The following is a 23467-nucleotide window of genomic DNA, read 5'->3' on the forward strand; positions in this document are numbered from 1 at the left end:
CACCACCATGCCTGGCTAATTTTTGTATTTTTAGTAGAGACGGGGTTTCACCATGTTGGCCAAGCTGGTCTTGAACTCCTGACCTCAGGTGATCCCCCCTCCTCAGCCTCCCAAAGTGCTGGGATTACAGGTGTGAGCCACTGCACTAGGCCTGGGTTGTTTATTTTTGGCTATTATAGGTAATACTGCTGTGGACATTCGTGTGTAAGTTTTTATGTGGACGGATGTTTTCATCTGTCTTGGGTAGATACCTAGGAGTGCAATTGCTGAGTCATGTGTTTAAATTATGATCAACTCTATGTTTAACCATTCGAGAAACTGCCATACTGTTTGCCAAAGTGGGCTGCACCATTTAAAAATCCTACCTGCAATGTAAGAGGGTTCCAATTTCTCCACATTCTCACCAACACTTGTTCTTATCTGTCTTTTTTATTTAACCTATCCCAGTCGGCATGAAGTGGTGTCTCCTGTGTTTTTTGTTTTCATGTTCCTGATGACTAATGATGTCCTTTATCTTTTCATGGGCTTATTGGTCATTTATGTATCTTCTTTGGGAAGGTGTCTATTCAGAGCCTTGGTTGGTTTTTAAAATTGGGCTATTGTCTTTTTACTAACCATAAGTATTTTTAAGATGTGATTTCTAACTTATACATTGTTATCAATTACTGTGATCCCAGGATCAGAATTTTTAGCTGAAAAGGATCCTAAAAACCAAAGTCTAACCTCCTGTGTTGACAGATGAAGAATCAGAGGCTTAATGTGGCCCGCCCATGGCCACAACAGAACTCGCAAGTGGCAGAGCTAGGGAGATTAATGACCCATAATAAAAAATGGAAAAACACAGATGTTTCATGATTTATATTCAAATAAAGCTCCTTTCTTACAGAGAATAACCCTAAGACTTCAATAGACTAAGGGGCACCAAGGTGGCATCTGGTGGGAGAGAAACCAGGGATTTGTCTTGAAGTTGGGTTCGACCAGCTAGAACACTGTTTATTTAGATTAGTAAAAATAGCAGTTTTCTAAACATACTCTTAGTAAGACTTTACAGACTTTACATTGAGAATCTTGAGTTTTACAGATGACCTCAAGGCTGTCTGGTTCGTAATGACCTCCAGTGGGAGTTGGCTTTTTTAGTATCCATCATGGTAGCTTTGAAGAGCATTTGAAGAAAGAGCCTCAATCATCTGGGCTTTGGGTTTGGTTGCAAAATAAAGCCATCATTTACTTGGATATGTATTCACTCTTCCCAATGAAGTCAAAGAAAATATTCCATTTTGCCTAATGAAACTAAGGTGGGGAATTAGGAGTGGCATTTTAGAACAGTCTACGTATAGGCTTTCTATGTGAGGTCTAGCATGTGGGAAAGGAGAGAAGGGATTTGTGTCAAAGAGTCGTAAAGTTCTGTTCCACCTGCCAGATAATGCAGAATAGAAAAACAATGAAGAAAATACTCAGATAAGATCAATACAAGGTGTCAGTGTTCAAGTAAGTCCATGTTCACATGTTGGTTTTTTAATGCTATTAGCCTGCGCTGCTTGACCTTAACAGTTCTTCTAACAGAGTAGCATGGGATAAAGCCCATTTTCTTGCTCTATGTTAAGTTTTTTTGTTTTGTTTTATTTAAATATTTTCCTGATGTAAGGAGATTTGTATGCCTCTTATGGTTATATTGTAATTGACTTTGATGAAAACAGTAGTTCACAGAAGGGACAAGATCATTTATTGGGAAGACAAAAATCATTCTTTTAAATCAGATTTCTAGGCTGCCACATGAAGCAGTGGAAAGTTCTGATCCCCCTCTGAGATTCATTGCTAAATTATAGCACTCCACCCTTGAAAATGAAATAGTCTGTGAGTTTATTCTGTAAATGGGCAATATGACTCTGAGCTACTGAGATGATCAAGCCGAGTTCCCCATGCTGAGACTATGCACGTGTTTATGTGTATGTACATACACAACTATCTTTATATAAATCTCTAATAAGATGGGCAAGTGTCTAGCATGCAGTAGATGCTAAAACAAATGTTGAATCTTTGTTACACAGATAGGTACATGGACATTAAACTGCCTCAGAGAAATGTTTTAAGGCCTAATAATGCGAATTCAAAACATTTGAGAAACATTATTGGGAAATAAATATTTTCACTTTCCCTTTTTCTTATTCATTTTCCTGTTAAACTATAATCTTGACACCTCCAATAACCTTTATGAGACTCTAGTTTCCTATTAACTGAAGGATAGTGATGCACTCAAAGTCACCAGTTACTTGGAAATTTGTTTCCTTATACTTCTGTTTTCCTTTGTTTTGGTTAACTATTTTTTATCTAGCTTCCTCATTCCAAGTGCAAAATACACTGATGTTACTGGAGACAAATTACGTAGCAACATTTTTTTTAGAATAACCCTGTTTTTGTCAGTGTCTTTTAACCACTCAGTTATGTTGTCTTCTTCTGGTTGGGGGACAGCATGGGAAGTGCAGACAGGAACAAGTAGAGGGCACACTGTCTAAGAGATCTTCTCTAAATAGGACTTCTTGCCAGGCGCGGTGGCTCACGCCTGTAATCCTAGCACTTTGGGAAGCCAAGGTGGGCAGATCACCTGAGATCAGGAGTTTGAGATCAACCTGGCCAACATGGAGAAACCCCATCTCTAGTAAAAATATAAAAATTAGCTGGATGTGGTGGCAGGCACCTGTAATCACAGCTACTTGGAAGGCTGAGGCAGGAGAATCACTTGAATCCAGGAGGCGGAGGCTGCAGCGAGCCAAGATTGAGCCATTGCACTCCAGCCTGGGCGACAAGAGCAAAACTCTGTCTCAAAAATAAATAAATAAATAAATAAATAAATAAATACATAAATAAATAAATAGATAGCACTTCTCTCAGCTGGGCTTTGGGTGGTTCTTTGAAGTTAGCGGTTTCCTCTGATGAGGGTCAGGAGTACTGGTGTTCTAGGTTGCTGATAAAGAAAGATTCATATGATCTGGAAACCAAGATGTAGGCAGTGGGATTTACCTCATGTCACAAACAGGGGAACTGCTTCTTTTCCTCGACGGGAGTGCTCAGCATCTCCAGACAGACCACAGAGATAACTACAAGTATTGCCAGAATTTTCCACAGGAAGCTTCGATGGATCTTTTTCAGCACATGAACAATTGCTCAATTAAATCCCCAGAGTTCCATGCCATAAAGAAGGGCAGAAACTATTCTGGCATGGAAGTTTCTCAGGGCAGGTGTCATCCATTGCTGGCTGTGGCTTTAGAAAAGCCTGGCGTTTCCACAGATACCTGATTTTGGGCTACATGTTGCCTCAAGAAACTCATAAGTATGAGTTAAAAGATGTTCCTAGGTACCTGAAGGGGTTGACTTGATCTAGGAGGTTATTTGATAGACCACTGGGATCCATATGAAACAGGGATTTTAATTTAGTTAATATTCAGCCATTTTATTTAGGAGTACTTTGATACCAGGATCTACTGTCTATAAAAATTACTTTTAAGATATTAATTTAGGCTGGGCTCATGCCTCTAATCCCAACACTTTGGGAGGCCGAGGCAGGTGGATCACCTGAGGTCAGGAGTTCAAGACCAGCCTGGCAAACATGACGAAACCCCATCTCTACTGAAAATACAAAAAATTAGCCACGCTGATGATGCGCACCTGTAGTCCCAGCTACTCGGGAGGCTGAAGCACGAGAATCTCTTGAACCTGGCAGGCAGAGGTTGCAGAGTGAGTCAAGATCGCACCAAGGCACTCCAGCCTGGGAAACAAAGTGAAACTCTGTCTCAAAAATAAAATAAAATAAAAATTTAAAAGATATTGATTTATATCATCAGCAATACCAGAAAAGCATATGTTAATTTAATATCTTTGAAATTATATACCCAGCAAAATATTCTGACAGAAGCAGGGGGACGGGATGTGATTCCCCTAGATGTTGGTGACAGTGGGCATCTGCCACGTGCCAAGCAGCAAGCCAGCCTCTTCCACAGCACAGCACCGAATGCACACACCCTGCCTGTGAGATGGCTCATAGGCTTTCCAGTTCCACTCAGGAGGAGCCTAAGGAGCAGCAAATTAAGTGATGCCAAGGTCATGCAGTCAGTAGGTGGAAAAGCTAAGCCTCAAACGCAGAGCTTCTAACTGAATCCAGTTTTTGAGATAGTCAAATCCAAGAGAAATGCTGGAGAGGACTGCTGGGCATAACCAGGGTATTTGACACACACATCATCTCACAGATCTGTGACCTAATGGTAAAACCTGCATGACCATTCACTTAGAGCTTCTACCTTTGCTTCCACTGTTTAAACTGATTTTTTCAAGTAAAACTATACCCTGAGATTGGTGCCAAATACTAAGTTTTCCTCCCTCCAAGAATTTCTTTCCTCTCTCCTGCTAACTTCTATTCCTGCCTAAGGAATGCTAATCCTGGGCCCCTCATCTGCTGCCTTTCGGAGGCATTGCAGCTACCAGGGAAGAGGGGAGGAGGAGGAGGCTGGTGAAGAATAGGGAGAGTGAGAAGAGAGAGTGAGGGATGAGGGGAGGAAGGACGCGAGAGAGATCCTTAGTGATAGTATTCTGATTGGTCAGTAATAACTTCAAGGGAGGCTCAGCCTCTGTAGCACCTATGGTTCAAAAAATCATGAGGCTGTCTGTTAGGCTGTTCTTACATTGCTGTAAAGAAATATCTGAGGCTTGGTAATTTATTAAGAGGTGTAATTGACTCACAGTTCTCCAGGCTGTACAAGCATGGTTCTAGCATCTGCTTGCCTTCCAGTGAGGCCTCAGGGAGCCCTTACTCATGTCAAAGGCAAAACAGGAGCAAGTGTATCACATGGTGGCAGCAGGAACAAGAGAAGTGGGGAGGGGCCACACACTTTCAGATAATCAGATCTAAATGACAGCACCATGGCATGCATGAGGGATCCACCCCCATGACCCAAACACCTCCCACCGGGCCCCACCTCCAACATTGAGGATTACGATCACCATCAGAAGTGGAGGGTCAGCATCCAAGCTCTATCAGGCTGGGACTGTGAGAAATGGAAGGGCAGAGGTTTCAAGGTCGTCTAGTCCAATCTCTTTTTTACAGATAAGATAACTGAGATCTGGAAAGAGAGATGACTTGTCTAGGGTGATACCGCTGGTCACTAAAATGGATGTCATTATTGCATCATATGGAGATGTGTAGATTTTAAAGCACTTTCATCATTTCACTTTATTGCCTCACAACAATCCTCCGAGATGTTTGTCGAATGTCACGTAAGCGTGTGAACAGTTCCCTTTTGACTGTACCATTATAGAGGGAACTCATAGATTATGTAAGACAAACCAAATGGCTTCTAAAACTGATTTTGATTCTTAAATTAGTTTTCCAAATGAGGAAACTGGTTCAGAAAGGGAAATGATTGGCCAAAAATATCATTGCTCAACTAATGATTGCACGAAGTCCAGAGCCCAGGAAAATTTCTGTACTTTTTATTCAGAAAAAAAAGATGAGACAGGCCTATAGGACTAGACGACCCACACTGGAAAAAGTTCAGTATTGAAAATATATTTTGGATGACACTGACATTTATTCTTGAGAGTTTTTACTAAGTTATTACATATTTGAATATTATAACAAGTTATATATTTTAATATAATTGCATTGAACCTATATGAATCCATTACCATTCTACATAAACAGGCTTTTGGATATTATTTAGGTCATTTGGTATAAAAGGATATATAATATTTATGAGCAAGGGTAGAGCTAGAAAAAATTTGTGAATTAAGAGAAATTTGTATTAGTGTATCTTTTGCTTATAAATTAAAGATGCAAGTAAATTAAAGATGTAAATAAATTAAAAATGAAAAATTCACCTTTATGGAAAGATAACTTAAAAAAAGGTAAGAAGGCAATTTACAAATAATACATTTTAAAAATTTGTTTTTCAGGATCTAGTTCAGGTTCAAAATTAAAAGATCCTGAACTGAGTTTAAAAGGCACCCAGCACGTCATGCAAGCAGGCCAGACACTGCGTCTCCAATGCAGGTAAGTGACTGTGTTGCTTTGGGAATAATCTAGTTGCCATGCCTAAGGCAAAATCGTTCCCTGGCAGAATAAAAAGGTAGGGACCTCAGTGATCTCCTGTGATCTGCAAAGTGCAAACCATATGCATCCAGCTTCCCATGAAAGGGGATTCATGGGGAAGGGAGGGCATTACTCACTCAGGGAAATGGGGGAAGGGATGCCCAAATAGTTCTGCATCTTTTTTCTGAGTATTGTTCTACAGCTTTTCTGAATGTGTTGCTTTCCCGTAAAGAGGAAGATGACTACACTTAAGAGAGGACCTCCGCTTCCTAATAAAATGAATGCTGAGGAACTGGTGCTGAGCCCAGCCATAAATATGTTTTGTTTTCTTATCTGTGATTGCAGGGGGGAAGCAGCCCATAAATGGTCTTTGCCTGAAACGGTGAGTAAGGAAAGCGAAAGGCTGAGCATAACTAAATCTGCCTGTGGAAGAAATGGCAAACAATTCTGCAGTACTTTAACCTTGAACACAGCTCAAGCAAACCACACTGGCTTCTACAGCTGCAAATATCTAGCTGTACCTACTTCAAAGAAGAAGGAAACAGAATCTGCAATCTATATATTTATTAGTGGTAAGACTTCCATTTTCTACATTCTGTTTGCTATTGCTTTGCAAATGAGTCATAAATCTACCGTGATCCATTGTAAAGGTTGCTTTCCTAGTGAGTGTGAAAGAAACGGGTTAGGAAAGAGATTCCATCCTAGTTGTAGACACTTTCGTGGATGTCAATTTTAACCAGAATTGTCAAGGCCCAGTGAGTCACTATGTGCTCCACAAAGAGAGACTGGTCTGTATAGGCCACCTCTGTACCCACAGCTCTTAGCACAGTATGTGGCCCGTAGTTGGATGAATAAGTGAATAAAAGGATTTTCGTTCTGTTTCTTAGTTATTGAGAAGCCCAAAATAGAATACATGATTTTTGTCATTTAACACAGCTGCATTCTCTTATATGTCGGAACCGTAAAATATTGTTGTTTCTACTAAATTAATAAACGCAATGTTGCCGTTATCTTGAGTGTTATATAACTGGTTCCAGTGGACAATGTTGTATTATTTCATGTTCACTGAGGAACTACTATAATGACATGAGAACTGGCACTGACCAGGATACAGTGCAAAGGGCAAAGGGTAAAAATGAATCATGTTTGATTCATGTTTTATACTACTCGTAAAAAAATCATTTCCATTCATTCATAATTTTTATGATACTGTTTTTCCTTCCTTAGAGAATGAACAAATGAAGTAACATTCAAAGGGAAAAAATGCAAAATCTTTTAAGAAGTAGAAACTCACTTGGAACCCTGAGAAAGGATAATAAAAATGGCCTGTCACTTTCTTCTTCCTTGTTTAGTTCCAGTCAATTTTCATATCTTGAGGGGATTAAAGAAAAAAAACCTCACACATACAAACAAGGCTGTAGAGAACACAAAGCAATATTAGTAGGCACTTCAGGCACAGAATCAGGTTAAAAACACAAAAGAAAACAACCAACCATCAGCATCAATAGCTAAATATACATTGTGGGTCTACCTTCTGGTGAGTTCAAGAACTGGGTCTTTGCACTGGAGGTAGTACAATAGAATTAACGTTTTAGTGAGGTAGTTTTTGTTTGTTTGTTTGTTTGTTTGTTTTGTTTTGTTTGAGATGGAGTCTCGCTCTCTCACCCAGGCTGGAGTGCAATGGCACTATCTCAGCTCACTGCAACCTCCACCTCCCAGGTTCAAGTGATTCGCCTGCCTTAGCCTCCCAAGTAGCTAGGATTACAGGCGTCTGCCACCACTCCTGGCTAATTTTTGTATTTTTAGTAGAGACTGAGTTTCACCATGTTGGTCAGGCTGGTCTCGAACTCCTGACCTCAGGTGATCCACCTGCCTCAGCCTCCCAAAGTGTTGGGATTACAGGCGTGAGCTACCGCACCTGGCCATGAGATTTTTTTCTAACTTGTGAAATAAGGCAACTAGACAGTGTTTTCCCTGAGCATAACATGTGCATATCCAGATTCAGGATTAGTCTTAGGAGACAGCAGAACAGTTGCCTGTTATTGACAGTAACCTCTTTGTAGCAGCTATCAGCCTGATTTTGACTGAGCCACTTTCATGTCCCCGATCCTCCAAATTCTGTTTTGACATTTTGTGCTTGTCCAGGGGGTAGATAACTGTAAGGGACTAACCATCCAAACAGTTTGCCATCAAGGGATGCAATCAGCTCACTTCCACATACGAGTGGGAGGTGGGCCGGGGAACTTTGCTTGGGGAAGTCAGCCCACTTCTAAAGCAGGGATGAAAGGATGGCAGGCAGGAATGAGGAAGGGTAGAGAAGGTGCAGCATTAAGAGCAGAGACTTTCAGAGAGGTAATTTTGCAGCTGAGGGGGAAAGACAACACGCTTTGATAGTGGTGGAAAAAGCTATGTACTCAGCCATCTGTTCTCTTTCTCTAATTCCACATAGCATATTGTGTTCTTTCCGACATCTGTGGAGAAAGGAAAACACTGCAGTGAGTCACAGACTGCCCCTGTCTCTATAGGGGAGTGGGAGAAACATTTATTCATTCTAATATTTTCATAAAACTTTCTCCTATGGGTTTATCAGTCTGACTTACAAATCGGACACTTAAATGAATAAAAAGAAAACCATCTCTTTTTTTCTGATAAACAGTGTTCAGCTATTTTCACCTTTAACTCCTAAACTATTCAATAGACATCATGGCTTTATGAAGCCAGGGAGTGCAAGCCTCTCCACTCAGTCCCCTACTGTCACAAAGGAGAGACACTGCTATTTAGAATTAGTTCCATTTCAACTATACAACAGAGCAGATCTGGCAAACAATCATGACTTTGAGTGTCAAATCCGTTGTTAATCTAAGCCTTGTGATGGCACAGTCCATGTCTGTCCTGGTTACTTTTATCTGTAATGTGCCTCCCTGGTACAGTGCCTTGCACATATTAAGAAATCAATAATACTTGCTAAATGAATAAATGAATGGATTAACAGGTGCTTTGTGGAATACTATGTTAAAATTGACATTGAGAATAAATTCCAGGCTTAGTGGGAAAAAGCGCCATGATTGATTATTGATGTCTCTTGTGGGATTGTGGGGGAGCAGTGGCCGTTAGGTCATATATTTATCATGTCTGCCTTCCTGTAATAGTCCACAACCATTCGCAGAAAACTACAAGTTCCAATATCATAAAACACTTGCATAATTTGTTGGACATTAGGAAATTATCTATCACATAGATTGTTTTTGGATAAGGAAGGATTGTGAAATGCATTGTATTTCATAGATTATTATGGAATACACACATATACATACATACATATACTACGAATATTTTATGAACTCAGTGGAAAAATTGTTATGATAATATCATGAGACCACTATTTTTAAATAGCACTGATACTAAAAGATGTTGGAATCAATAATGGTAACCATAGAAGAGCCTTCTGAATCTTGTTTGCTAATTAATTTAATCATCAAATATTTACGAAACAGTTACTATGAGCCTGTAACTGTACTACTATGAACAGTAACACCTATTTTGTTATTTGTCTCCTGTTAGGGTGATATTGGTCTCATAATCACACCTTATTAAAGTCCAAGGTAGCTGTGATGTAATCCATTAAACAATCATAACTTTTCCGAGGAGCCTAATATTTTATGTATCTCTCTCATTATTTTATTAACTCTCTTTCTGAGAAAATTTGATCTTCTGCTTCCATTGTTACCGAACACTTCCATGACAGGTTTATTTTAGTTCAGGAGCACAAAACTTATCTCTGATGACTCAGATCATTGTCTCTGGCATTAATAAAACTCCAATCATTTCCTAATACACAGCTGTGATTACTTGCTAGATATTAACTTGGTTATCATGTATTTATTATTGTTGAATATTTACTTTAGAATCTGTTTGGGGGATTTCAGCCCCAATAAGCATCTGCAGATTATTGGGATTTCGTTTTATTTTTCTCTAAGGATGAGTAACCCTATGTAGACACGTCTTTTGAAAAGGTAGATTTGTAGTCTAATAGGGTTTTAAGAAAAAGAATCAGGAGTGTAGCTCTGTCTACATGTCATGAAACCCAGCATGTGAATTATGAACAAACTATTACTTAGGCATTATTGATTGCCTGCTGTGTAACAGGCGCTGTTCCCACCTGATTAGGATGTAACATCTGATATGTAATGTACAGAAAAATCAATATCAGCACTTTATCATTCCAGCTTGTGTAAATCCACCAAACCTCTAGCATAATGTATTAAATCAATTTACGTACCCAAGTACTTATATTTAACTACTTTACTTAATTACCGAATTTTCTAGTAAATTTAAATTTCCGCTAATATAATAATTTCTTACATTTGTTTCTTTTCACTTAAACAAATGGTTTCATTTACTTGATGCAATTTAATCCTCACAACCATCCAATGAAGCATTGTTCTCTTCATTTTACAAGTGAAGGACCAAGAATCCGCTTCACATCAGGGCTCTGTGGGGAGTCATGGGAAAGTGCTAGCACTGGAATAAGGTGGTCAGGTTTTCCCTTCACATTCTCAGTGGCAGGAGGAGATCGGAAGGGGCAAGACTGAGGCAGGAAGGCCAGATAGGGGCCTGCTCTGTGCAACAAAGCAGGTGGAAGGTGGTGTCCTGAGTTCACTTTGGTCGTGGTGGGGAAGGAGAGTTGACAGAATTGGGGGATTCGTTGGCCTTGGTGATCAGAGGTTGAATGGCTGAGGGAAAGAGGGGAATCAATGTGACACTCAGAATCCTGGAAGGGGCCACTTGGTCCCACAGCCAGGTGGAGCTTTGCCACACTAAATTACATTGATGCAAAGGCACCATCATTCATCATTCTCTCCGGATATACCCTTGGTATGGCTTTTGAATCATAATAGTGGAAAAGATGATATGCATTTGTAAAAATTGCTTTGTTAAAAATGAATTGAATCTAATTATAGCTATAAAACACCAGGTCACAAACAAAAACAAATTACAAAGCACCTCCTAATTAAAACAGAGTACAATTCTTCTACTAATTTCTAGAAGAATAGTAATGTTGGGGCTATTTAGGTGAACTTCATCCCCTTGGAGAGAAAAAGGAGCACTTTTGCACTTCTTTTCTGACACTGGTGTACACAGGAAATTGGCTCCAGGTCAGCATTTTCTCACAGTTAGAGGATTTCATTGAAAATTTTATTGTAATATATGAGTTATGACTGTAAAGTGAGAAAACTGACCAGACGAGTTTTTTAATGGCATCTCCGAAGTGGTTAACACTTGTCAGTATCTTTAATTTAGTTAGCAAGACCTTAAACTTAGGGTGTTGAGCTCCCCACACTGTGAAGTTAGCTTATATATCTCTCTCACCAGCCGTAAGCTTCTAGGGCCTATTTAAATATAATATCTCCTCTTGAAAAATTATAATCGAAAAGCAAAATGATAGGGCTGGGTGGATCCCTTCTAGTTCATCCCTGTAAAAGAAACTCATCTCTTCTCTTCTGTTTCTCTTTACTTGATTATTTTCCTCTCTGGCTCTATTAAAGTCAATGGGTTGGAGCATTTCTATAACAAATTTTTCCACAGTTGATTTTCCCATATGCATAAAACTCATGAGATTTGCATAGCAGCATAATTTGAAGTAGAAACATTACTGGACGCATTGGGTATATAACTGAAAGCAGTAGAATTTCTAACAACTTAGATATTCTGGGAGAGAATAATAATTATGCTTTTATATAAATGTGTTTAGCGGGGGAAAAAAAGGCTCTACCTGGCTATGAAACCTTGAGCAAATCCTACCAGTGCAGATTTTCTGAGGATTCTTTTTTTATTCTTATTTTTACTTTTATTTTTAATTTTTTTGAGACAGTCCTGCTTTGTCGCCCAGGCTGGAGTGCAGTGGCGATTCTGAGGAGGATTCAATGAACTCATTTGTACTGAACTTCAGATTTCCTTAAGAGCTTTTACTTAAGTATCTCTGAGAGAAAGGGAGTTGGTATTTCTTCCATGTTATATATGAGAAAACAGCCTCAGTGACTTGCATGAGCTGGACAGAGCTCATACATTGAGAAACCAGGATGAGGATCCAGCTAGGTTAGGGCTATTTCACCTGTACTGGAGTTGCAGCTCTTGACATCAAACTATGAGCTAGTTGTTGTTTTAATTGTTAAGAACATAGATTATACAGTTATTAAAATTTTATAATCTAGAATTTAATATTTTTCTTTTTCTTTCAAGGAAAAATTTACTAAGTTGAGCAGGGCTTTTAAAAATGTGCCTCCAAATTCATTAATGGGCTATGGAATCAAATGAATAGGTTTCAATCTGCATTAAAAAAAAAAAAAAACTAGGAGCTGGGGCATCCACCTGTAGTCTCAGCTATTTAGGAGGCTGGGGCAAGAGGATCACTTGAGCCCAGGATTTGAGGCTGCAGTGAGCTGTGATTGCACCTGTGAATAGCCACTGTACTCCAGCCTGGACAACATAGTGAGAACCTATCTCAAAAAAGAAAAACCAACCCAAAATAGAAAAGAAAATATCCAAGTAAATTGCAAAGAGTAAGGGTAAGTGTTGTTTAGTAAAACTATTTTTGTTTCAATTTTATACACGCATATATCCATTTTACCCGCATAAATGTAAAGTACATACATGCGTGTGTGTGTGTGTGTTTCGTGTGTGTGTGTGTGTAATGGGTCTGATGTAAAATGTATTTCTTATTGTGAAAGTTAGCATAATAAGTTTAAAAGTTACCAGGATAGGCCGTATCTATTATTTAGGTAAGCAGTGCCAGTTGTAAGCACTGTGATTCTTTTGGGGGGGGGTGGAGTGGGGGGAGGGGCACACCAGTAATGAAACAGGTCTGGAGAAAACGTGGCAGTGGAAAAAGCCCTCTCCTTTAGCTGATTTGGATCCACTGCTTTTGGTGGTTCTGTGCAATCCACTCATTTCACTCCTGAACTGAGTTTTCCCACTCGGAGGCTTGGCCCAGGAGTTTCCACTGGCAGGAATCTGTCTGCAGATGTTGATTACACACCTACTCCACACAAGGCCCTGTTGTTTGTTCTGTGAGAGACACAAAAAGCAAAGTCACAGAATCCTGTAATTGTGAAGTCCCCCAGTTACTCTCTAGGATCATAGCTCACAGATTTGTGAGTATTTTTTAAAGCACGAGTTTTATTTTTTAGAGAATAACTATTGTTCAGAAGTGGGTCTCTAAGGGTGAAGAGGGCTCTGTTAATAGCCCCTAATGGGGAGCCCTATTCATGTTCTGTGAGGCGTGGCTATTGCTCCAACACTGCCTGCCTTTAGATCCCTTCCCAGATCTGACACAATTTGGCACACACAGAAGGCTCAGTCAACACTGCCCAGCTGGGTGATGGTTGGGCAGATGGTGTTTGTTGCCCAATCTGCCAGACTGGTATGGTAAGTCCAATAAACATCTCCACGGAACCAGCAGGGACATCAACAGAGTAGCAATCTGCAGGCTTCATCGCCGAGCCTTGCCTCCTCCACTTTCCCCGTGGGGATCAGAAGGACCCTTGTAAGGTGGGAATGCACCAGGAGCATGGGCCCTTCATCCCCAGACCGAAAGAAGGTGTTCATGCTTTCATGCAGGTCAGCACTTGTAATGGGCAGAGAGCAGCACATGGCTGAACAGATTGCCAAAGCTTCAAAAATATGTCAATGGAATCACTATAATTTCATGAGAGAAACTTTAAAGAGAAAATATTGTTTCTATTCATCAAAATTCTCCTCCAAGGGAAAATAAGCAAAAATAGTTTATATTTTGCAGGAAGAAAACAAGAACGCTCCCAGAATAAAACCCAAACTCATAGGCATATTAGTTGGCTGAATTTTTTAGGCACAGATTTCTTAGGAAATCCATGACGTTATCTAATATTGCTTGGTTAATGTCTAGAGTCTTCTCTGGTTTTAAATTTCCATTTTCTGCATGGCCTCATTCTCTCCTCCCCCTGCCCATCCAAAGAGCTTCCCTCCCTTACTCATCTCACCTCTATCCCTAATATGTGGCTCCTTCCATGTATTTTCTGAAATGTGTGTTTCTTCTAACACTAATCTTCCAGAAGGAACTGGTTTCCAAAGTTTTGATCAGGAATTGTCTAGGGTTCCTACTATAGAGTTGCTTGAGTCCCTGCATTACCAGGAGGCCACAAATGCAGACAGATTGGGTGATGGATCCTGTTTTTCCTCTCACATCCCTACTGGATACATTTGCTCAGGAGACAGGTGAACATGTTGGGGTGAACAAAGGTGGGACTCTCAGTCTCTGGATGACATGTCTGGAAACCCAGGTGAGATTCCTAGAATGGCAGCAACCTGAGACTGACGTGCATCTGCAGAATTATCCTTCAAATTCTCTAAAGAGCTCCTAGGAATTTTCTGGCCCATCTGCACACATCTTCATCAAAAATCTAGTACAAGGTCAGGTTTTGCTGGATTTATTTTTTCATTTTGATAAAGATGTGAAAGAGGGGAAACAGATATTTCTAGGGCTTAAAATACACACTGATGATGTTGTTTGCAATTGCAGTTTTTTTCTTGGGAAATAGACCCCTCTACATCCTGGCTGTGCACTCCCTCTAGGGCTGAAGTATGAAGGAGATTATTCATTCTATCCATCACTGGCAGACAGCTGATTGGGACCACATGGCGAGAGTTTAGAGAACAGTAACTTAACTCTTAACCATTTTCCTTTCCAGCTACGTGAAAATTGGATGGAAGACATTCTTGATATCTTTAAGCCCTGACATCTCACATTTCCCTTCTAAAAACATTTCTGTCATTAAACACCAAGGGAGCTTGACTATAGAAGACCCTGACATATGATTGGGACAGAAGCCACTCACGTTGGTAGACTTGTTGGCAGTCAGGAGCAAATGCATCTTCTCTCTTTGGCCCCTGCCCCAGACCCTGTATTCTCCTAGGATGTCCTAGTAATTTCATCCTTAGCACTTGGTGTGTGGACCTGTAAAACGTTCAGGCCATTCCCTCAGAGACAAAACAATTTCTGGGGCTCTCTAAAATCCATACCAGAAAAAATTTGGCATGCCATCTCTCTAGAGCCACATTGCTAAGACTTACTAGCAACAACGCAGTTATACATCATCAGGCATTTAGTAGAACTATATAAGTACTCAAAAATAATCAGAATGAACATAGTCCTGAATAAGCCACTTGGATACAACTTAAGGCTTTGGAAAGTTGATGACTGTGGTGGAATTATGAAATCTAAAGATGGGCCGGGTGTGGTGGCCCACGCCTGTAATCCCAGTACTTTGGGAGGCTGAAGTGGGCGGATGACTTGGGGTCAGGAGTTCAAGACCAGCCTGACTGACATGGTGAAACTCCGTCTCTACTAAAAGCACAAAAAAATTAGCCGGGTGTGGTGGCGCATGTGTATAGTCCCAGCTACTCGGGAGGCTGAGGCAGGAGAATTGCTTGAACCCAGGAGGTGGAGGTTGCAGTGAGCCAAATTGTGCCACTGCACTCCAGCCTGGGCGACAGAGCAAGGCTCCATCTCAAAAAAAAAAAAAAAAAAAAAAGGAAAAAAAAAGAAAAAAAGAAAAAGAAATCTAAAGATGGTAATGAAGTCCAAAGGCAACAAAATTGACCATATTCTCTCATTTTTCCCCTACAATCAAGAAGTGTGAAAAACAACGGATCAAAATTTTATGGTTTTAAGGATTTTAAAAACTCTCCCTCAAGTGATCTTTTAAGAAAAATTAGCAAGGGACTTTTTCAGAAGAAATCCCCTTAAGCTGAAAAGGCTTTAAGTTTCTAGCATTTCATAACTTTAACAATGATAATGAAATGCTTGCCTTGCTTGGAGATGAGGAGGTGATCTGTTTTTATCTTTATGGTCCTTCCAGTTCTAATATTCTACAGTTTTTCCTTTAACTATTTAAAATATTTGTTGTGTGTCATTTGATGTATTTTTGCTGAATTATGTTGGCTAGACTGATTGTGTTGTTCAAAATAGGTAGCTTACTAAAGCAGTAAACACCCCTCCCTTCCTTCCTTCCTTCATCAAATGTCAATTAATAAGCTGCAGTTGAAACAACATGATCCAGGATTCAGACTGCTTTCAAATCCCTGTTCGGATACTCACCAGGTCTTTGACTTTGGACAAATTGCTTAATGAGGAGAATAGTTAACATTTAAGTGGGTCTTAATCCATGCTGGGTGCCATCCTAAGCACTTTGCATTCATTAACAGATTTTATCCTCACAATAGTCCTGTGAAGTAGTGCTCTCATTTTAAAAATTAGATGTGTGTGCATGTGTATGTGTGTGTGTGTGTGTGTATGATTTTTTTTTTTCCTAGAGCAGTTTCAGGTTCACAGCAACATTGAGAGGAAGGTACAGAGATTTCCTATATACCCCTTGTCCCCACATGCATAGTCTTCATTATCAACATTCCCCACCAGAATGGTACATTTGTTTCAATTAATGAGCCTACAGTGAGACATCATAATCACCCAAGTACAAAGTTGACATGAGGGTTCACCCTTGGTGTTGGACATTCTATGGGTTTGGAGAAACATACAATGACATGTGTCCACTATTATAGTACCATACAGAGTATTTTCACTGCCCTAAAATCCTCTGTGCTCTACTTAGTCATCCTTTCCTTAATCCCAACCCCTGGCAAACACCTATCCTTATTTTTCTTTTTTTTTTTTTTTTTTTTTGAGAGGGAGTCTCATCCTGTTGCCCAGGCTGGAGTGCAGTAGTGCAATCTCAGCTCACTGCAATCTCTGCCTCCCGGGTTCAAACGATTCTCCTGCCTCAGCCTCCCAAGTAGCTGAGATTACAGGTGCCCGCCATACCCAGATAATTTTTGTATTTTTAGTAGAGACAGGGTTTCACCATGTTGGCCAGGCTGGTCTCGAGCTCCTGACCTTGTGATCCACCCCCCTCGGCCTCCTAAAGTGCTGGGATTACAGGCGTGAGCCACTGTGCCCGGCCGGGAAACACTTACCTTTCTTACTGTTTCCATAGTTTTGCCTTTTCCAGAATTCATGTAGTTGGAATCATACAGCATGTAGCCTTTTCAGATTGGCTTCTTTCATTTAGTAATATGCATTTAAAGTTCCTCCATGTCTTTCCATGGCTTAATATCTAATTTCTTTTATTGCTGAATAATATTCCATCATATAAATATTTTTATATTCATAGTTTATATATTTTTATATTCATCATATAAACTCATTATATAATTATATTTTTAGTTTATTTACCCATTCACCTACCAAAGGACATCTTGGCTGCTTCCAAGTTTTAGCAATAATGAATAAAGCTGCTATAAACATCCATGTGCAGGTTTTGTGTGGATGTAATTCTTCAGGTCCTTTGGGCAAATACCAAGGAACATGATTGCTCAATTTTAGGGCAATAGAAAGGCTAGTTTTGTAAGAAACTGCCAAACCGTCTTCCAAAGTGGCTGTCTCATGTTGCATTCCCACCAGCAGCAAATGACAATTCCTATCATTCTGCCTCCTTGCCAACATTTGCTGTTGGCAGTGTTCTGGATTTTGGCTACTCTAGTAAGTATGTAATGGTCTCTCATTGTTATTTTAGTTTGCATTTTCCCAATGACATGACGTGGAGCACCTTTTCATATGCTTATTTGCCATCTGTGTGTCTTCTTTGGTGAAATGACCCATTTTAAACAGAGTTGTTTGTTTTCTTACTGATGAATTTTAAGAATTCTTTGTATGTTTTGGAAAACAATTCTTTTTTCAGCTGTATCTTTTGCAAATATTTTCTCCCAGTCTGTGCCCTGTCTTCTCATTCTCTTGATGTTGTCTTTTGCAGAGCAGGAGTTTTGAATTTTAATGAAATCCAGCTTATCAATTATTTTGTAGATCATGCCTTTAGTGTTGCATCTAAAAAGTCATTGTCATACCAAAGTTCATCTAGGTTTTCTCCTGTTATATTCTAGGAGTTTTATAGTTTTGCATTTTACATTTAGGTCTCTATGATCCATTTTGTGTTGATTTTTCTAAAGAGTGTAAGGTCTGTGTCTAGACTCATTTTTTGTTTGTTTGTTTGTATGCAGATGTCCAGTTTTTCAGCACCATTTATTGACAAGATGATATTTGCTCCTTTGTCAAAGATCAGTTGACTGTATTTATGTGAGCCTATTTCTGGGCTCTGTATTCTGTTCCACTGACCTATTTGTCTATTCTTTTGCCAATGTCACACTGTCTTGATTACTATAGCTTTGTAGTAAGTCTTGAAGTTAGGTAGTGTCAGTCTTCCAACTTTGCTCTTCTTCAATATTGTGTTGGCTATTCTGGGTCTTTTGCCTCTCCATATAAACTTTAGGATCAGTTTGTCCATATCCACAAAGTAACTTCTGGGATTTTGATTGGGATTGCGTTGAATCTGCAGATCAAATTGGGAAGAACTGACATTTTAACAATATTGAATCTTTTTATCTGAGATGAAATATCTCTCCATTCATTTAGTTTTTCTTCAGTTTTGTTCATCATAGTCTTGTAGTTTTCGTCATACATATAGATTCTTATACATGTTTTGATAGACTTGTGTCTAGGTATTTCACTTTTGGGGGTGCTAATGCAAATGGTATTGTGTTTTTCATTTCAATTCTACTTGTTTTCTTTGCTTGTATATAGGAAAGCAACTGACCTTTGAATTTAACTTTGTGTCCTGCAAGCTTGCTATAATCTTTTACTAGTTCCAGGGATATTTTTGTTGATTCTTTTTGATTTTCTATACAGATGATCACATCATCTGTGAACAAAGGCAATTTTATTTTTTCTTTCCCAATCTGTATACCTTTTATTTCCCTTGTCTTATTGCATGAGTTAAGACTTCCAGTGTGATGTTGGAAAGTAGTAGTGAGAGGGAACATCCTTGCCTTGATCCTGATCTTAGTGGGAAAGTATTATCCTAGTCATCTCCATTTATTTCTCAGAAAGGTTAAGTAGCTTTTTCAAGGTTATATAACAAGTGTATGGCAGAGATGGCAACAAAGTTCTTGCCTATAACCACCTCCCATAGTCAAGAGCGCATATGTGCAAAACATTTAGGACAGTGTTTGGTGTATAGTATGCACTATATAAGAGTTTATTGTTATTACTACTACCACTCATTGTTACCATTTTTTGAGCTTGGTTTTTTCAACTGTAAAATGAGAAGAGTATTACTTCAGGGGCTATTAGGAGACTACATGAGATAATATAGACTGTCTAACACTTAGGAGGCAGCAGTGATCGGTAGTAATCTCTATGTGTGAAAAACACTGTGCTGGACAGAGTAGGAAATACAAAGATGAGACCAACAACTTTTAAGGGGCCTGCGGTTTGGCAGGTCAAAGAAAATGAGTTACAATTAACCATACTGGGGAAAGAGCAGTAAGAGGGGTGTGGACTGGGGGTGCTCTGCCTGGGACATTCCACCCTTCCCCACTCCCCCCACCCAGCTCTTCTGTAACAGCTCACTCTTCCTCATTTTTCAGGTCTCAAGTTAAATATTCTCCCTCTGGGAAGCACCCTAGGCACCCCCAAACTCGAGATGGTGCTCCTACTGACCTTTCACGCAGGACTCACCTCTCACAAGCTCTACGGACAGGACTGAGTCCATCTTGCTTAGCATGATAGCCCCAGGACCCAGCACAGGGTATAGTACACAGAAGGTGCTCAGTAAATCTTTGTTAAATGAAAGAAACATGGGATTTTCAAGTACATTAGTCTTACCTGACTTCCTTGACTTTAAAAAGGAAATTGAGGGCACATTGAGAAAATGAGACAAATATGGGGGTCAAAATCACGTCATGTGACTAAATCACGATCCCAAAATTTTCCAACAAACTAGAGCAGTGAACAGGGATTAGCAAACTGAGATTTAACAGGAATACATATAAAGGCCTGTATTTGGCTTGCAAAACCCACTAACTACCCTAGAACTGGATGGGGGAAGCCATTGCTGAGATAGCACACATGCAAAAGACTTCAGACTTTCAGTTGACTCCATATTTACCAAAAGAATGTATCCAATCTTGGGATACGTTAAGAAATATGTAGCACCCTGCCAGGCATGGTGGCTTACGCCTGTAGTCCCAGCACTTAGGGAGGCCGAGGCAGGTAGATCACTTGAGGTCAGGAGTTGGAGACCAGCCTGACCAACATGGTGAAACCCCGTCTCTACTAAAAATACGAAATTGGCCCAGCGTGGTAGCACATGCCTGTAATTCCAGCTTCTTGGGAGGCTGAGGCAGGAAAATCACTTGAACCCAGGAGGTAAAGGTTGCAGTGAGCTGAGATGGTAGCATTGCACTCCAGCCTGGGCAACAAGAGTGAAACTCTGTCAGAAAGGAAAGGAAAGGAAAGGGGAAGGGGAAGGGGAGGAAAGGAAGAAATATATAGCACCAGGAATAAAGGTAGTGCCAGACTTAGGTGGTGCCAGATTTAGTGTTTAGTTTACACCTCAAGAGGGACATTAAAAACAGGAATTTCAAGCAAATTATTAATCCCTTTACACTTCATTGTCATCATCTTTAAAATGGGTGCCTGCCTCATAGGGTTGTGAGCATGAAGTAATTTGATGATTTTATTATTTTCATTGGCAAGAAGCAGTTGAAAGGACTTAAATATTTAATCTAAAAATGTAAAGAACTGGGTGGGAAAATAGGAGACATGAGTGACAGTCTCCTTCAAAGTTCTCTTACGTGAAAAAGAGATTAAGCTTCGTCTTTATAATCCTAGATGGCAGAACAACTATCTAAGAATTTCAGCTGGACTTAAGGAAACACTTTCTGACATGCAAAGCTGTCCCAAAGTGGAAGGAAGGAATGTCTTGGGAGTGGTTAGTCCCCATGCATCGAGGAGGCAGACACTCACTTGATGGGACCAGGTCAGATGAGGCCTCAGGACCTTTCCACTGCTGGGATTCATTAAGCACCTGGTGTAGGTCACTATCATTTATTGATGTCTGGCTCAGGCTTGTTATTAATACATACATCATCTCATTTCATCCTCGAAACAACCCAATAAGGGAAATTCCTTTACAGAAAAGTTAAAGAAATTCAATACCATGTTTAAGGCTGCATACTTCGTAAATTATCCTGTCAAAGCTTTGGGCTCAAGTCTGGTTGACTCCAAAGCCCCTGGTCTTTCTAACGTGTGTAATGAACCTGGGCTCCCACTCCAACTCCCTCAGACCTTTGTGTGCATTATAAAATGGGAGAGAAGGGACAGGAGTGCATGCAGGGTTGCAAACTGGAAGTGTGCAGGCTGGATTCAGCTGGCACACATGTTTTGATTGGCAGACACAGCACTTTTAGCTGCCAATGCTTAATAGCTAGAAGAGTTCACGTAAAAATTTCATTTCCTACTTATCTTTAAAAACTGGAAACACTAGCCACACTGGCCCACATTTCCACTTGGCAACAGTGGACTGCAGCAAGCAGGGACGGCCCCCTTCGGGCATGGGCTCACGTTCCCAGCTGCCACCACGCCTCCTGTCCCACCTCCAGTTCCTCCACTCGTGTGTCTGGTCCCCAGAGGGATGTCAGTGTGCTACACCCAGTGTGAACATTTCAAATGAATGCATAACAAATGGTGAGTTTAGGAAGAAGAAAGTGCTTGTCCCACATTCCAGATGAGGAAGCTGAGCCCTAGAGAGTCCCGTGGTGGCGCAGGTCATCAGTGCAGCACTTTGACACAGCCCGACTCCTGCCTCCCCTCAACTGCCGCCCCAACCCCCGACGCCCCCCCCCCCCCGCACACAGCTATGCTGATGGAATGCATAGGGGCTGTGCTCTCAGAAAACCCACTGTCCCCAGTGTCCCCGCTGGAGAGGAGTCTGACCAGGCATCCTCTGCACCCGAGAGGGAATTTCCTCCCCAGGCTCCAGAAAACAGGGCTTGCTCTGGTATGACTGTTGGGTTTTTTGGTTTTTTTGGTTTTTTTTTTGTTTTTTTGAGACGAAGTCTCGTTCTGTCACCCAGGCTGGAGTGCAGTGGCACGATCTCGGCTCACTGCAAGCTCTGCCTCCCAGGTTCAAGCGATTCTTCCACCTCAGCCTCCCGAGTAGCTGGGACTACAGGCGCCTGCCGCTACACCCAGCTAATTTTTTGTATTTTAGTGGAGACAGGGTTTCACCGCGTTGCCCAGGCTGGTCTCGAACTCCTGAGCTCAGGCAATCCTCCCACCTCGGCCTCCCAAAGTGCTAGGATTACAGGCGTCAGCCACTGTGCCTGGCCGACTGTTGGTTCTGAGGTGGTCCTCATCATCTCCTAAAAAGTCCTCAGCACCTTACAGCAGAGAGCTAAGCAGAGGGTCCGATGACTCAAGCTTGGTTTCCATGGTGAGTCTTCATCAGTCCGTTCCTTCCCATTTCTAGTCCCATCAGAAGGCTCCATGTTACTTACCCCTGTTTCTGGGCCCTCATTTCTTCCACTGAGTGTGGATATTTGAGGATGTAATTGTCACACTTGAGTCACTGAGGAGTGTCAGGGCCAGATTTTGGTGTGGTGGAGGGAGACTAGCCTCGGATCAGGAAGCATGAATTCAGTTTTTGCTCAGCCATTAATTGTATTCCTGTGCTTGTGGGAAAGTCTCTCCTCTCTGGGCCTCAGTTTTCTCATCTGGAACATGATAGGCAGAATTAGGGCATCTTAAAAGTCCTTTGACAATTTTATAATGTTATGATTCAGAGACAGAGCTGGGAATAAATAATAGGACTTGGGACATGGCCAAAAATCTTAGCAGTAGAAGAAAGATTTATAGTAATCTATTAGAGTTCCTTGCTTTTTCTTTTTCTTTTCATTTCCCTCCCTCCCTTCCTCTCTCCTTCCTTCTTTTCTTCCTCTCTCCCTCCTTCCCTTCTCCCTTTCTCTTTTTCTTCTGAGATGTCTCAACTGATCAAGATGAAGATCTCTAACTGAGGTCGGTCATCTGGTTAACAGAACCTAGAAACCGCCAGCCAGCTTAGTGTGAAAACCCAGAGAGCACAGAAAGCTGAGACCTTCTTAATCTTACAGTCCATCAAGCTTAAATCTAGCCAGCATTCCACTCTCACTGAGATCTTCAACTCACTTACTCAGATCTTAGCTGTAAATTTTTAAAATGAGGTCCTTACTTCCCTTCAAGGCAGGTATTAGTACTTTTTCCTCTAATCATGAGCACTCTTGTGTGTGAGGTGTGTGTGTGTCTGCTCAGCTAGACTCTGAGGACTTGAGTCCAGGGACTGTCCGTGTGCACAGTGCTGGGTACATAATACATCCTGATTTCACCTTTCTTGGTTGCTTCAATCTTATGTCTTCTCCATAAACATCTGTGACAGTGTGCCATGTGTCCGCCTCTGCTGGACATTGGATTGAGGGGATCGGTTTTCC

The 23467-nt window shown here is 40.7% G+C and overlaps 1 protein-coding gene across 3 annotated transcripts in view; it reads left to right on the plus strand.

Annotated features, from left to right (window-relative positions):
- FLT1 (fms related tyrosine kinase 1) overlaps positions 1-23467 on the plus strand; it is a 195722-nt gene that overhangs the window by 21949 nt on the left and 150306 nt on the right. For all 3 annotated transcript variants that reach the window (XM_030818586.1, XM_003270218.2, XM_003270219.3), the window contains exons 2-3: positions 5944-6040; positions 6425-6651. In XM_030818586.1, coding sequence (XP_030674446.1) covers positions 5944-6040; positions 6425-6651 — 324 coding nt within the window. The remainder of the gene's footprint in view (positions 1-5943; positions 6041-6424; positions 6652-23467) is intronic.

The sequence above is a fragment of the Nomascus leucogenys genome, chromosome 9, assembly GCF_006542625.1.
Source record: "Nomascus leucogenys isolate Asia chromosome 9, Asia_NLE_v1, whole genome shotgun sequence".
In the NCBI taxonomy this organism is placed as follows: Eukaryota; Metazoa; Chordata; class Mammalia; order Primates; family Hylobatidae; genus Nomascus; species Nomascus leucogenys.